The 14,347-nt window shown below is 29.5% G+C and overlaps 2 protein-coding genes and 2 pseudogenes across 6 annotated transcripts in view; 3 read left to right on the forward strand and 1 right to left on the reverse strand.

Moving 5' to 3' along the window:
- Positions 1-14,112, reverse strand: part of LOC145188118 (TBC1 domain family member 15-like) — a 77,644-nt gene extending 63,532 nt beyond the window's left edge. For 2 of the 4 annotated variants that reach the window (XM_090080295.1, XM_090080294.1), the window contains exons 1-2: positions 13,939-14,085; positions 12,461-12,655 (exon numbers count right to left, since the gene is read on the reverse strand). In XM_090080295.1, the coding sequence (XP_089936421.1) occupies positions 12,461-12,577 (117 nt within the window). In that variant the 5' untranslated portion in view covers positions 12,578-12,655; positions 13,939-14,085. Of the gene's footprint in view, positions 1-12,460; positions 12,656-13,938 lie in introns of all 4 variants that reach the window. The other 2 variants (XM_090080297.1, XM_090080296.1) reach the window with 2 other exon arrangements.
- Positions 199-1,683, forward strand: LOC149892067 (uncharacterized; annotated as a pseudogene).
- On the forward strand, positions 3,843-5,947 carry LOC149892068 (uncharacterized; annotated as a pseudogene). The gene is made up of 3 exons (XR_016450221.1): positions 3,843-4,138; positions 4,233-5,434; positions 5,597-5,947. The product of XR_016450221.1 is annotated as an uncharacterized LOC149892068 (transcript).
- Positions 5,852-6,611, forward strand: LOC149892069 (uncharacterized). Its single transcript, XM_090080301.1, has one exon. It carries the CDS (start codon positions 5,956-5,958, stop codon positions 6,550-6,552), a length of 597 nt encoding a protein of 198 aa, XP_089936427.1. The 5' UTR covers positions 5,852-5,955; the 3' UTR covers positions 6,553-6,611.
- Positions 14,113-14,347: the final 235 nt, after the last annotated feature.

Here is a 14,347-nt window from a genome sequence, read left to right on the forward strand (position 1 = left end):
CCTATACTTTTGTTTAAAAATATATGGTTTTTTTGCTACCACTCAAAAATCTACGTTTGGTGGTATTGAAAATCATGAAAATTGGTATTTTTTCAATATATTTTCTGTTATGCCTTATGTTATATACTTATATTTTCATGCAAATTCTGATAGTTTAGAACTTTAAATTTTTCATACAACATACAATAAACATTAAAAATGAGTGAAGCACAACTTAGGTCAATGAAAAAGGAACTTTTTATTATAAGAGGCAAAACCAGCTAAATCAGGTAGAAAAATTTTTATATAATACTGCAGTTATAATGAGTCATTAGTCGCTAAAATATTTATTAAAGAATGCCTAAAATTTACTATTTAGATATACAACTTCTAACACGCTTGGATATTCTTCAACATTTAATATATAACCAACAATGTCGATCTGTACCAATATCAAATATTATTGCTTGTCACCCTAAAAAAAATTTTTCTACATGTTCAGATAGTTATTGTGAATGTATTTTGTCTAAAATCAAGAGACCCTGGATTAAAGCTGGATTTGATGTGTTAAATGATTTAAGTTTAGTTAAAAAACTTTTTAATTTGCATAAGTCCTATTCCAACTTGAAAAAAAATGCAAAAAGGGGAACTAGTGGTAATTTGGCTAAACAAAACGAAATTGAGATTGAAATAAAAAAAACTTTTTTGGGCTGGTAATTCTAATCTCAAAAACATGATCAGTAAAGATAAAAAAAGATCACTAAAAAAAAGATTGAAGATCTAAAATTTCTTGAAGATCAGGAAGGTGAAAGAAAGTTTGTATTGATTCAGAGGATATTAAGTATAGAAAAAAGGTATTCAATGCTTTTAATTAACTACTTTAGATCTGGTTCAACCTCTGTTTATTCTCTTTTCCGCAAATTCTAAAATTTAAAACTACAACTTTTCTGTAAATTAGGCAAAAGAAAGCATCAGGAAGAAAAATCATTCACAGCCTAAGAGTTTGAGAGATGATGTACCCAACATTGAACTTATAGACACAATTCTAAGTGATGATTCTTCAATTGTTATCATATAGAAGTCTCTGAAAAACCAGACACAGTAATTGCAAAAATTCTAAAAGATATTTTTGCTGGTAATTTTTCACTTATTGCTACAGCCTATGATATATCACTAAATGCTTTACAGAAGGTAACAAATGCAATTCTATATCAATCAGGTGTTGATTTTAATGAAGTTAAAAGCAGTCAGCCTACTGCATATAGAAAAATGAAAAAAGAAAATGAAAACATGGCAACCCTTTCAAAAGAAGGCGTTAAAACAGCCATCTCCATATCGATGTATAATTCATTTTGATGGCAAGATCTTGTTTGAGCTGAACAAAGAAAAAATATTAAAGAGGGATAGAATGGCTGTTTTAGCTAACATTAATGGAGAGACTTACATACTTGGAGTTCCTCCACTAGCATCATCCACTGGTGAAGATCAGTGCTTAGGTGTAATGGACATAATTAAGGAGTATCAACCTATGTCAAAATCTAGAGGAATATGCTTTGATACAACATCATCCAACACTGGAACGAATAAAGGATCAACTTCCAGAATATCTAAAGAACTGGATAAATATCTCCTCCAAATAGCTTGTAGGCATCATCATGTGACTGAATTAAGAATGCTTCACTTTTGGAAATTAGTGACCAATGAAGAAACTAATGGACCTGATAATCCTCTTTTCAAAAAGCTAAAAAATATTTTTGAAGAACCTAACTTTATCTGTATATCAGTTCTACTGTTACAGTTTGATTGGAATTAGGTTAAAAGCAGTCTTTTAAAGAAGGAAGCTATGAAGTCATTAACTTTTTGCAAAGCATACGTTGGTAAACCAGGTATTATAAGAGATGATAGAAGTGAGCTTGCAGAATAAGTTGTTGTTTACTTATCCCCTATAACATATAAAGTAAGAAAAACTAGTGCTATTCATCATGCAAGATTTTTAGGAAAAGCAGTTTATTATCTAAAGCTTTGGGTTTTATCCAATCAACTTACATTTATTCAGGAAAATGATAAACTGAAAAAATGTAAGTTGATTGGATAAAACCCAAAAACTGAAATTAAGCTTATTATAGAATTTATTGTTTGCTTTTATGCAAAATGGTATCTACAATCTGAGGATGTCATCAAAGCTCCTTTTCTTGACATTACAGCCATACATCAAATGCATCTGTACAAGAAGGTATGTACAAACCCAATAGCTGTCGATGGTGTATTAGCGTCTCAGTATAAGCATTGTTGGTAATTGGATTCAACAATGATACCTCTAGCTTTTCTAGATGATGAGTTAGCATCAGAGGAGAAAGCAAAAATTGCATCAGCAATTCCGTCATTTAATAGGCCTAGCTCTGACTATCATAAGCCTGAGAATAAAGTCAAACAAGATATCAAGGAAATTTATAAAATGAATACAAATATTGGGAATAAACCACCATCCTTGTCTGCCTTGGTTAATGTCTTTTCTTACCTGATTTTTGACATGAATGGGTTTGATAAATTACGAGTTCAAGACTGGCTCTCACTTCCACCAAACTATTGGCATACTCAGTCATGCTTCAAAAGTTTTCAAAAATATGCTAAAACTTTGATTTTTGTAAATGACCATTCAGAACGCTCAATAGGTATGATAGGGCAGTATATTCATAGATATTCTGATGAAACCTAAAACCATAACGGATTGCTCACTATGGACAAAGTTCAATATGTATTCAGATCACCAGAACAAAAATCGGGTACAATTTCAAAGATTAAGTTTTATGATGGGCTTGGTGTGATGTGGAAAAAGATAAAGAGTTAAACTTGATTATTATTAGATTTTTAAATGTTTTTTTTGTTATAAAACTTGAATATAAATTTTAAAAATAAATATAAATTATAAAAATCAAAATGAACAAGAATAAATTAAAAAATCTCTTTATTTATTCTTGTTCATTTTGATTTCTCAATATAGATAGTGGTTTTTTCAATATCGATAAATGATATTGCTGAGGTCACAACTAACCGCTGTTCATTCTTTCTGGCAAAATGAAGTTGGTTGCCCCCTCTGGCATGTCTTGGGAATAGTCAGAGAGTCCCTGTGTGTGTGTTTATATACACACCCAGGGCTTATTTTTATATGGTTATATATATATATATATACATATATATATATATATATATATATATATATATATATATATATATATATATATATATATATATATATATATATATATATATATATATATATATATATATATATATATATATATATATATTAGGGTGGTTCAAAAATAGGTCATGTCAAAAATTTGAAAAGAGCCCTAGCTTATGATCTCCCTTGACCCCAAAATAGTACTTAAACTTTTTTACAAAAATTTTTTTGATCATTAGAAAGGTTCCCACAGAGGGCAAAAGGGTCAATTTTTGCCCCATTTTAAGGAAAACTTTACCCCGCTTGTGGGACCCTTAAACTTCAACCATTAAAAAAAAAAACTATCCAATAACATGGTAATGAGTTATACAGCTTATGTTTAAGGGGCTCTTTTCAAAAATAAACATTCAAAGAACTTCATTTTTTCAGCAAAAAGCGGGTTTTTAGTGGGTATTTTCAAAATATCTTACATTTCAATTTTTTTGTATAATTTAATATTTGAAAACATAACTTTTTTTGCTGAACAATTTTTGTTTTGATTAAAGAATAAAATAGATTTTAAATGAAATAAAAAATAAATATTTCATTTTCAAAATTAAAATATAATCTTATTATTTCATCTAACATACTTATATGTAAACATTTAATTTTAGACTAACATAAAATAATAATAATTTATATGATGCCACCCAAAAAGATAATTGAAAGAATTAATGATACTTTTTTAGTGGGAAAAATAAATTGTACTATTCCTAACAACAAATTTGCTACTACACAAGAAATTCTTCAATACTACAACTTTTTGAGAAAATTTAAACCTGAAGTTAAACTGAGTTTTATTGTAGGATGTCCAAACAAAATTGGATCATTCTCACCAAATTGTCCTACCAGTCAGTTACATTGCTGCATAATATCTAAACTTGTAGTTCCATGGACACGTGGTGGATTTGAAGTAATTACAACTCAGAAGCTAAGGTAATGATAGACCAAACTGTATAACTTTATCAAAACACTAAAATATATTTTTAAGTTTTTATAAGCATTTAATAGTAATAATTTCATTTTATAGGATCAAGGTCACAAAAATGGTGCAAGGCTGGATGAAGCTGAAAAGCCTAAGCAAAAGAAACAACGCTGCTGAAGTTAAAAAAAGAAAGAACTTTAAAGAAAATATGAAAAAGGTTTTCTGGATCGGAGAAAACCCACTAAATATGATTGAAAAAATAAGAAAAGATAGGTTGAGAAACCAAAATGACAAAGAGGAAGACATAGCTTTTCTTAAAGACCAATTAGAGGAAAGGAAAGGAAAGTTAGGGGGATTGGATAAGAGATTTCAATATTCATTAAAAAGAAAGTATAAATCTAAATGTAGTTATAATAAATTAAACAATGTATCAGATACTGATTTTGAAAATTCATTAAGTTCTTTTAATACCAATAAAAGCAATTCAAGTGATAGTGAATTTGAAATTGAGTCATATATTGATCCTACAAATTCTGTCAAACTACCAAAGGATATCTTGCACCATACTGCTCACACAGCAGTTGGAGAGGGTTTAACTCCACATCAACATACAGCAATTCTTAGCAGTATTATTGTCAATTCTGGAGGATGCATGTCTGAGTTTGTATGCTCTAAATCTTCATCATACAGAGCAGCAGAGAATGCTGTGGTAATGGGTGCAAATGAAATCAGAGACCATATAAAAAGCATTTCTAAATCTTCAAATTCTCTGATAACAATTCATTTTGATGGAAAAATTGTGAAAGAACTTACTGAAGGAAAACAGTTTTCAAAAGATAGGTTAGCTGTTCTTGCTAGGATTAAAGGACAAACTGAGTTACTTGGAATTCCAGTAATCGACTCAGGTTCTGGAGAACACCAAAAAGAAGCTATAGAAGAACTTATTTCTAACTTTGGATTAGAGGATAAAGTTCAGTGTCTTTGCTTTGATACCACTAGCGCCAACACAGGTAAAGCAAAAGGAGCTTGTAGCAGAATCATTGTGCACTTACAGCGCCCAATGTTATTAACTGCATGTCAACACCATATTTTTGAGCGTCATGTTTTTCAAGCTTTATCCAAGTAGTCATACTTCAGGACCAGAAAATGAATTATTTAAACTTCTTAAGAACCATTGGAATGATCTAGATACTGAAAATCAAGATTTAAAAAGATTATCAACTCCTGTTGATTCCTGGATTAATGAACAAAGGCTGAGTGCTATTCAATTTTGCAGATATATAATTAGCACTAAAGTTTTTAAGAAGGTGAGTAATAATAGCTTTATAAATTAATTTAAAATCTAATTATCTCTTCTTATTTCCAAAAAATAGTATAGTAAAGTAGTACTTCACATATAATTTTCCAGTTTTACAAATTTGTAGTAAGTAATTTAAGTTATTATAACTTAGGAAAAAAAATTTGTTTAGGATGGAAAGTTTCGTAAAGATTATCAAGAATTGGCTGAACTTACATTGATGGTACTGTCACACACTGACAGGTTTAAACTTGTCAGTGTGTGACAGTACCATCAATGTAAAAGAAGAGATCAAGGTACCATCAATGTTGAAGAGAGCAAGGATGAAATCACTGAAATGACAAAGTTTCTTTCCATTTTTTACACTGAATGGTTTCTTAGAGCGGAGCTAAAATCAGCAGCTCCAACACAGGTACACCATCTGAATAATTGTTTTAAAATAAAGATATAATTTTGAATAAATACAAAAAGTAGGTATATTATTTATTTTTAAATTAAACATTGAAAAATCTAACCCTTAACTATTAGGATATGAAAGCATACTGGCAGATGAAAAGGTTTGAGGAATTGAATAAAGCTGGAGCTCAAGCTGTTTCTGAATCCATTATGCGACATACTTGGTACCTTGACCCATATTTAGTCATTATAGCAATTGCAGGTCAGAAATGTAAAGAACGTAGCAACATGGCTAAGAGACTATTTGGTCTAAAACGACCCTCTATAGAGGAGTATTCCTTAGAAAGACAGGTGTTGGATAAAGACATTCTGAAGAACTTAAACTTTTCACAGGATGAGCCTCCCAGTTTAGTTCCACTAGTTACAGAGAAGTCCTGGCTTATATTTGACATGCTTGGTCATGGAAAAGCTGAGGTTCAATGGATGAAGCTTCCTGCAGAGTATTGGATTTTAAATGATTTCTATCAAGAATTTGAAACAGCCATCATGAATCTTGATGTTGTGAATGATTGTTCAGAAAGAACAGTCAAATTAGTTCAACAACTTGTTAATAAAGCACATTCAGAAGAGAAAAGGCAATATACGTTTCTTTTTACTCATGTGTACAAGCGAAATCGAAATGGTAGAAAAAAGTTGGATCATGCCAAAGCTGCACTCAATAGTATTATTTAATATCTACTTTTTGATCCATTTTATTTTTGAAACACTTGTAAATGTTTGGTTTTTGTTTTGTATTGGTAAAGTTTTTTTTTTATTGTATTCAAACAAATACTTATTTTTTTTAAAAAAACATTTTATGTTTTGATGATTTTGAATGTTTTATGTTTTATCATTCTTCTGAAAGTTACTTAAAAAAATATTTATGAAAAGAGCCCCTTAAACTTAAGTTGTATAACTCATTACCATGTTATTGGATAATTTTTTTTAAAAAATGGTTAAAATTTAAGGGTCCCACAAGAGGGGTAAAGTTTTTCTTAGGGGCAAAAATTGACCCTTTTGCCCTTTGTGGGGACCTTTCCGATGATCAAAAAATTTTTTGTAAAAAATTTTAAGTACTATTTTGGGGTCAAGTCAGATCATAAACTAGGGCTCTTTTCAAATTTTTGACATGACCTATTTTTGAACCACCCTAATATATATATATATATATATATATATATATATATATATATATATATATATATATATATATATATATATATATATATATATATATATATATATATATATATATATATATATATATACATACATACATATATATATATATATATATATATATATATATATATATATATATGTATGTATATGTATATATATCCAGTGGTTTTCATAAATTTAGACGCATTCATATTTAAGAATTTAAATTTTTAGTTTTTTAACGATAAAACAATAATGAAAAAAGATTTCGGTTTAGTTTTTTTTCTATTTATTAGATAAATACATACAGAATACAAAATTTTAAAAAAATTTACAAAAAAAATACAAATACTAAGTAATAATTAGGTACAACTACATGGTATTAAAAAAGTGAGACAAAAAAAATGTTCATAAATTTAGGCGCACGATACAATAGGAGGCGTAATTTATGAACCAATCAATATTTTGTGTATCCGCCTTTTGCTTTAATACAACTAAGAACTCTTCTAGGCATAGACTCAACAAGATTTTTGCACATCGCTTCGGGGACCCTATACCAGGTCTCCTTAAGGATGTTCTTCAGCTGGCCAAGTGTGGAAATTTGAACCTTTGCCAATTCACGGTCAATCCAAACCCAAATGTTTTCAATTGGGTTCAAATCAGGTGAGTATGGAGGCTACGGTATTGTCTTGATATTATTATCGTTGAACCACTCCTTTGTATAGTATGCAGTATGTGCAGTAGCGCCATCTTGTTGAAGTTTCCATGGTTTATCATTGAGCATAAGCAGGTCAATTGATGGAATTAGGTTGTTTTCCAGTACTATTACGTATATTTTGGAGTTGATTCTCCCGGTGTATGTTTGGCACATACCAACACCTTTGTAATTAAAGCATGACCAGATTTCTATCAAGCCTCCTCCACTTTGTAGAATCGGTCTAGTGTACCTGGCGTAATACTTTTCGTGAGCTATTCTTTTGACTATTATGTTAGATTTGCGATTGATAATCTCAAAGTTACTCTCATCACTCCACATAATGTTTTTCCATTGTTCTATTGTCCAATACCTTCTTTCACAACACCATTTTAGTCTCTTTTGTTTATCATATGGACGAAGGAGTGGTTTCTTCAAAGCAGAGTAGACTCCAATCTTGTATTTGATAAGTATTTGGCGGACTGTGCTTTTAGAAATAGATGTATTTCGCGTTGTATTGAATTCTGTGTTCAATTCTTTGTAAAACATTCTTGGATTAGCTCTGACAGCTCTAAAAAGGGCACTATCATCCTTTCTGGTGGTTGACAAGGGTCTACCTAGCCTCATTTTCTCGCTGGCACCACCAGTGTGAAGAAAGTTTTGCTTCGTTGTCCAAACGCATTTCTCAGAAACTCCTATTAACCTAGTAATTTCTCTATTACTTTTGGTTCCTTCTTTGATGTGAGCAATAATTTGCCATCTTTCAGCTTGAGTGATACATCTTTTGCCCATTTTTTGCGTCTTTTTAGTGCAAAACTAACTTAACTCTTGTTTCTTTATCAAATTATGATTAACTAATTCCAGGTAAGTTATATCTATATAAGGTTTTTTGACAAAATCAATTAATTTACGCCTATTGATGAGAAATATGGGAAAAAAACTACTAATTAACTATCAACTAACAAGATATAAGACTTTTTTGATTGTGTGTCTAAATTTATGAATAAAATAAAATCAAGCTTATCAATTAACTTTTTTGTGTTAATTGGTATAGAATGAGTAATAAATATCCTGTAAAAAAAATTAAGGTACTCTATAATAGTTTCACTTCCTCTACTAATTTATATATGAAACTTAGCGGTAGCACTTTTATTTTATTTTTACTTTAAGCATTTTCTTACATATATGTAAAAAAAAATGAGTGCATCAAAATTTATGAAAACCACTGTATATATATATATATAGTATTGTAGAAAATATGTTAATATTTCCAGTAAGAGTGCTCAATACAGCGTAGAATAAGTAGAGCGAATATATTATTTTTGTTATTATATAAACTAAATAATTAGCTTGGTTTATATAACATTACTTAAAGTTTCACGCAATAGCGATTATCAGATTTTAACATCTGATCATCAGAGACATTATCTCTAGAGACATTATCTTATTCCATTTGTCTTCTCAGCATATTGTGTGTGTAATGTATACACACACAATATGCTGAGAAGACAAATGGAATAAGATAATGTCTCTAGAGAAAGAATACGTTATTTGTTCAGGTTATTAATTATTGAAGCTCCATGTTAAAAATACTAAGTAAATGTAATTCTTGCTTTTGTTAAGCTGCTTTTAAGAAGCCATACCTATTCATATTTAATGACAAGAAATATTGAAAACAATTTTTCTGATTGAAAAAAATATATGATCAATAAGTAAATGTAGTATGATTGCATCCCAATGTTTATAACTTTTTTGAAACTGATGCATGAACTCAAACTCTATTCATATTTTATTAAAATGAAATGCCCATGGGTGATGAACTATTTAATGTGTAAATTTTACTCACCATATTCTAGGGTAGTAGGTAAAACTCTTAAAACAATGAAATGGTCTCTTTTTCAATAAAGTAAAAAAAAAAAAAAAGAGCAACATTTCCTCTAAAGTATCTATATATCTATTTCCTATAAAGTATTTATATATCTTGTCACTGCACAATTTTTTTTGTTCAATTATTTACTGGTTTACATCCAACTTGTTGCAGTGTTACTGACTATAAAAAAAATATATCAAAATTAAATTTTACAGTTACAGAAAAGATTTATATAAAAAGTATTCCAAAACTATATTAGCAGTAAATGTTCGTACAAGTTATGTTAATGAATGACACTTAGATTTTCAATTATTCATCTTAATTAAATTTTTCTGTTTTAAAAATCCAATTATTATCATAATAACTTTATCATGTGTGTGTATGTGTGGATTGTGTATAAGTAATTTACTTTTTTCTTGATGATACCACTTTTGTGAAATACCATCCAGAGTTTTCAAGAATGCCAAGAAAAGGATCCTGAATCATATTTGAATTTATAACTGACTTTACACTACTGCTTTACTAGGATGGGAAAATCCTTTCTTAGATTTTTGGTCCAATGATGTTGACCAACTGCTAAATATGCTTGTTTTGGGTGATTGCCTGGATAACTTTTTTTGTAATCCAAAATTACCCTCTGGGACAGGCAAAAATGACTTTATTGCAATATATGACCTTGAAGAACCATGAAAACTCACTGATTAAGTTTAAGCATTGAACTTTGATATGATTACTGTTAATTCCAGCCGTTTCAATAGTGTGTGTATTCTTTTGAGGAGAAAAGTTGGAAGAAAAGTCCTGTGGTTAACTTCTCATCATCATGTGAGGGAATTGCAAATATATTCACCTTGTACTGTATACCATTAAGTTTTCCATACATTCCAATCTTTAACGGATTTAAAATAGCTTGGGGAGGTATAACATGACAACTTTAAAAAACCTGAATTAAAATATGAAACTTTAGTCTTTCATTTAAGCAGTTTGGTACTCTTCTTTATAGTGAGGTTTAGGTAAAAGCTTTACTTACTGCTAAGATTCTATACAAGACTGTTGCTGTGGTTTAAACTTGAAAGTTTATCAGTTTATTATGAAATGAGGATTGTTGTAAGGAATATCCTATACAATCATTTGTCGTACCTTTCAAACTGTAGGCCTAGCCCTGTCCAACAACAAACTTTCTGTAACAGATAAGGTGAATGACTACTCAAGTTTGCCTTAGGGATTTTGCAACCCACCAAACACATTCACTGCTTTCACACCTCAAGATTGGTGAATTTTTTCTCACAATTCCAACAAAGACATGAAGTGAAAGTGAAGATTACAGTAAAGTAAGAGAAAGGTTTGGCAGTTCAGAGGAGTATGAAGTTATTTGAAGACTTCAACCAACTCATCAAAACCAATAAAGAAGAAAAGCAGTTTCTTTTTCAAGCAAAATGAAAAAGCCAACCCCACTCAAACTACAAAGAAATCTGCTGCTGATGGAGTTATTGCTGTCTCTAATGTAAAGAATGCTACAAAAAACAATTAACAAGCTGAGCATTGAATATCACTGGTCATAGACATTTTTTGCTGAGACATTACAAACTTAGTGTTGTATTACTAGTCTGTTTAAGTAATTCTTAATTGAAAGTAATGAAAAATCATTATGCTTTGTTCAAGTAATACACAATGACATCTGTGCTGTATCATTGAGAGTTCAATTGCTTTGTATTTAACTTATAGGCATGAAGTGAAAATACAAAAGTTCTTGAGCACTATCTTCCAGATAGAGCATAGAGTTGAAACTTTGCCTATATAATACTATTGATAGGTCTAATAAACAAAGAGGATACCCAGGTTTCTAGTTTTAAATTTTTTTCATGTGTGTGAATAACTGTAATGAAAAATACAAATCTATATATAACATTTTACCTTATGTTTTATCTTTTCATTGTGATTATGGTAAAACCCAAAGTTAAAAAAAAAAACAAAAAAAAAACAATATGAGAAGTAGAGAGCTATAAGCTTTAGATACTATTTAGAGCAGAGCATCATAAAAAGAGCCTTATGATGATTTTGATAACCAGTGGCTATTTAGGAGATAATTGAAAATCAAGCTGGAAAAGAAATGCTTTGGTTGTTGCAAATAAGCATGTGGAAGTTTATCAAATTCGGAGATTTTATTAAAGTTTTTCAATACAAGTTTGTCAAATTTTATTTTATATTCAAATGTTTCAATCAAGTTTCACAAATTCATCAAGTTTCAAAAACTTTTTGAAGCCTCGTTTTGAATAAATGTCTATGGTTATTATTATATGCATTCTGCATTAAGAAGTAATGATTTAATAAAATGCAGGCTCTTTCTGTCCTAATTAAAGTATAGAGAACGGATCAAAGTGCTTGAGAATCAGAATACAGGCTTCAAGTACAGCAAACTTGTAAAAACAGGACTTAAAACATACTTGTCAAAACTTGAGTCCTTTGCTCCAACAATCTCAAGTACAGCTGTTTAATAAAGTATTCACATCATAGAATAAACTTCGCTATTCCATCTGGTTTTATATGGCAAAATAATCTTTCGGAGTCTAATTTTTGCTGACAAGCAAAACTTGTTTAATCAGCTACAGAATAATACTTAATTTATCAAAACTTTTAAAATTGTCAACTTTTAAAGTGCTAAACCACAAATCAGAAGTGATTGTCAAACAGCTGAAAGATGAGAAGTCTCTTAAAGGTTTTGGTGTTTTTTTTTTGTGTTCAAGATTCCAGAAAGGTGGAGGATCTGCTGGAATTTGGGGATGTATTTCTCATCATGGTATCAGATGTTGTAATGTTTACACTGGTCAAATCAACTAAATCATCTACAAAGAGACACTGAAAAAAATACTTTTACTTGCCTTTTTAACAGAGATGCCAAAACTGGAAATTTTGCCAAGACTGCTCACAGGACAAAGTTGATTTCTTACAGGTTCACTGACAAAAATGTAGTCATACCATGGCTTGCAGAACCACATGATCCCAACCTTATTGAAAATATTTGGTCGTGGATGGACAACAAAAATTTAACCACACATATCACATCATTTAAGGACCTTCAGGAGAAAATTAAGAAAACTTGGTTGGACATCCCATGTGTACTATGCATGAAATTAGTCAAATCTATAGCTAAATGCATTAGAGTATGCTGCAAAGCTAAAAGAGACAACTTTAAATACTGACATTTATGTCAATTTTTAATTGTTATTTTAGATAAACTTTTTTAAGAGAATAACATTTTTAGATGTGTAAATGGATGAAGAGCGATATTCAATCATCAATAACTTAATGTAATCAAAACTGTACTTATACTACACCTTAAAAGCTTATATTAACTTTGTTTATTATACCAAATAGACCATTTAAGAATTCTCTGCACAAAAGATCATGATTTCTTTAAATTTTTCTGGTAATTAGAGGTCCTCTAGTCTATTGCAAGGGAGAATGCAAGATTTAAATTTTTACTGATTCATTTTACAATCTATCTTTTTTAATTATTTAAAATGGGTTTATCTGTTTTATATTCAGAAACTTAAAGTTTTTTAGATTTTTTGTTTTTATTTAACCATAAACTTTGATCAAATGTCAATAAATTAAAAGCTAATTCAATTAGAGAAGGAAACAATTGCTTTTGTTCTTATCACTCAAGTAAGAATGTAATGTAAAATACTTAAGCAAAACTTTTGAAGAAGCAGAAAAGGCATATTGTTTACTATGGAATATTAGCTCTGAAAGTGTTTTAATATCAAAGATTTTTATTTAAATTTAAATAGCATTGAAAAAAAACTACTAATAATCATAAAATTTTCTTTGATTTGAAAAACCTGAATAAATTTTTATAATTGATTTATAGTTTTACTAGACCTAAAAGTATTATAAAAACTTTTATCTTTTGATAGAAAGTAAACTCTGATGCAAAAAAGTAGATATACAAAAGATAATTGGCTGTGGAAGGATACCCCCTATCAATGTTGTTATTTTAAAATTTTAACTCGTTTTTTTTTTTTTTTTTTTTTTTTAAAAAACTATTAAGAACATCTGAATGTTTTATTGTATTTTTTAAAAATGTAAAAAAATAAGAGAGAGTTTAAGATACATAGATCATTCTAAGTTTAAAAAAACGTAACTTCTGATAAAAACTCGTTCTCAATATTATCACGTCAAACAGTAGTGACTATAACATTTTAGCTATAACATTGTAAACTGTATAATATGCTTTATACATATATTATTTGGTTAAGTTATGAAGAAATCTAAGAAAGAATATTAAATTGAAATGAATATAAATCTGAATTAAATACAAAGTTGTGAATTATTTTACACAACTATAAGATCTCACCTTTTCAGAACTTTCATCTTCTAAGAATTCAGCCATTTTTCTTGTTTACATTCTTGTGTTGATCTTTTGGGAAACAAAAAATAAATTGTAATATTGAGTCCGTTTTTCCTTAGGGGGACGTCCATAAATTGCGTACGCAGTAAAGCTAATGCTTTTGGACCCCCCCTCCCCCCTTGTACGCACTTTTACGATTTTAACCACCCCCTCCCCCTCTGCGTACGTACGCGTTATTTATTAAAAAAGTATGACCTCCCCACCCACCCACCCAAAAAAAAAAAGTTTTCAAAACATTAAATACAAAAAAGATCAACATTTTTAGTTAGAGATTTTTCTGTACTTAACTAAAAAATGGGCAGTTATTAACGAAAGGAAAAAAAAATGATTTAGAAAGGATTCGTGTTGCGAGTAT

The sequence above is a fragment of the Hydra viridissima genome, unplaced genomic scaffold, assembly GCF_058129835.1.
Source record: "Hydra viridissima isolate aposymbiotic clone 2 unplaced genomic scaffold, HvirCarnegie_v1 scaffold_2, whole genome shotgun sequence".
NCBI lineage: Eukaryota > Metazoa > Cnidaria > Hydrozoa > Anthoathecata > Hydridae > Hydra > Hydra viridissima.

What these genes read in the sequence shown, in the direction of transcription:
- LOC149892069 (XM_090080301.1), top strand. Translation starts at nt 5,956, where the DNA reads ATGAAAGCATACTGGCAGATGAAAAGGTTTGAGGAATTGAATAAAGCT.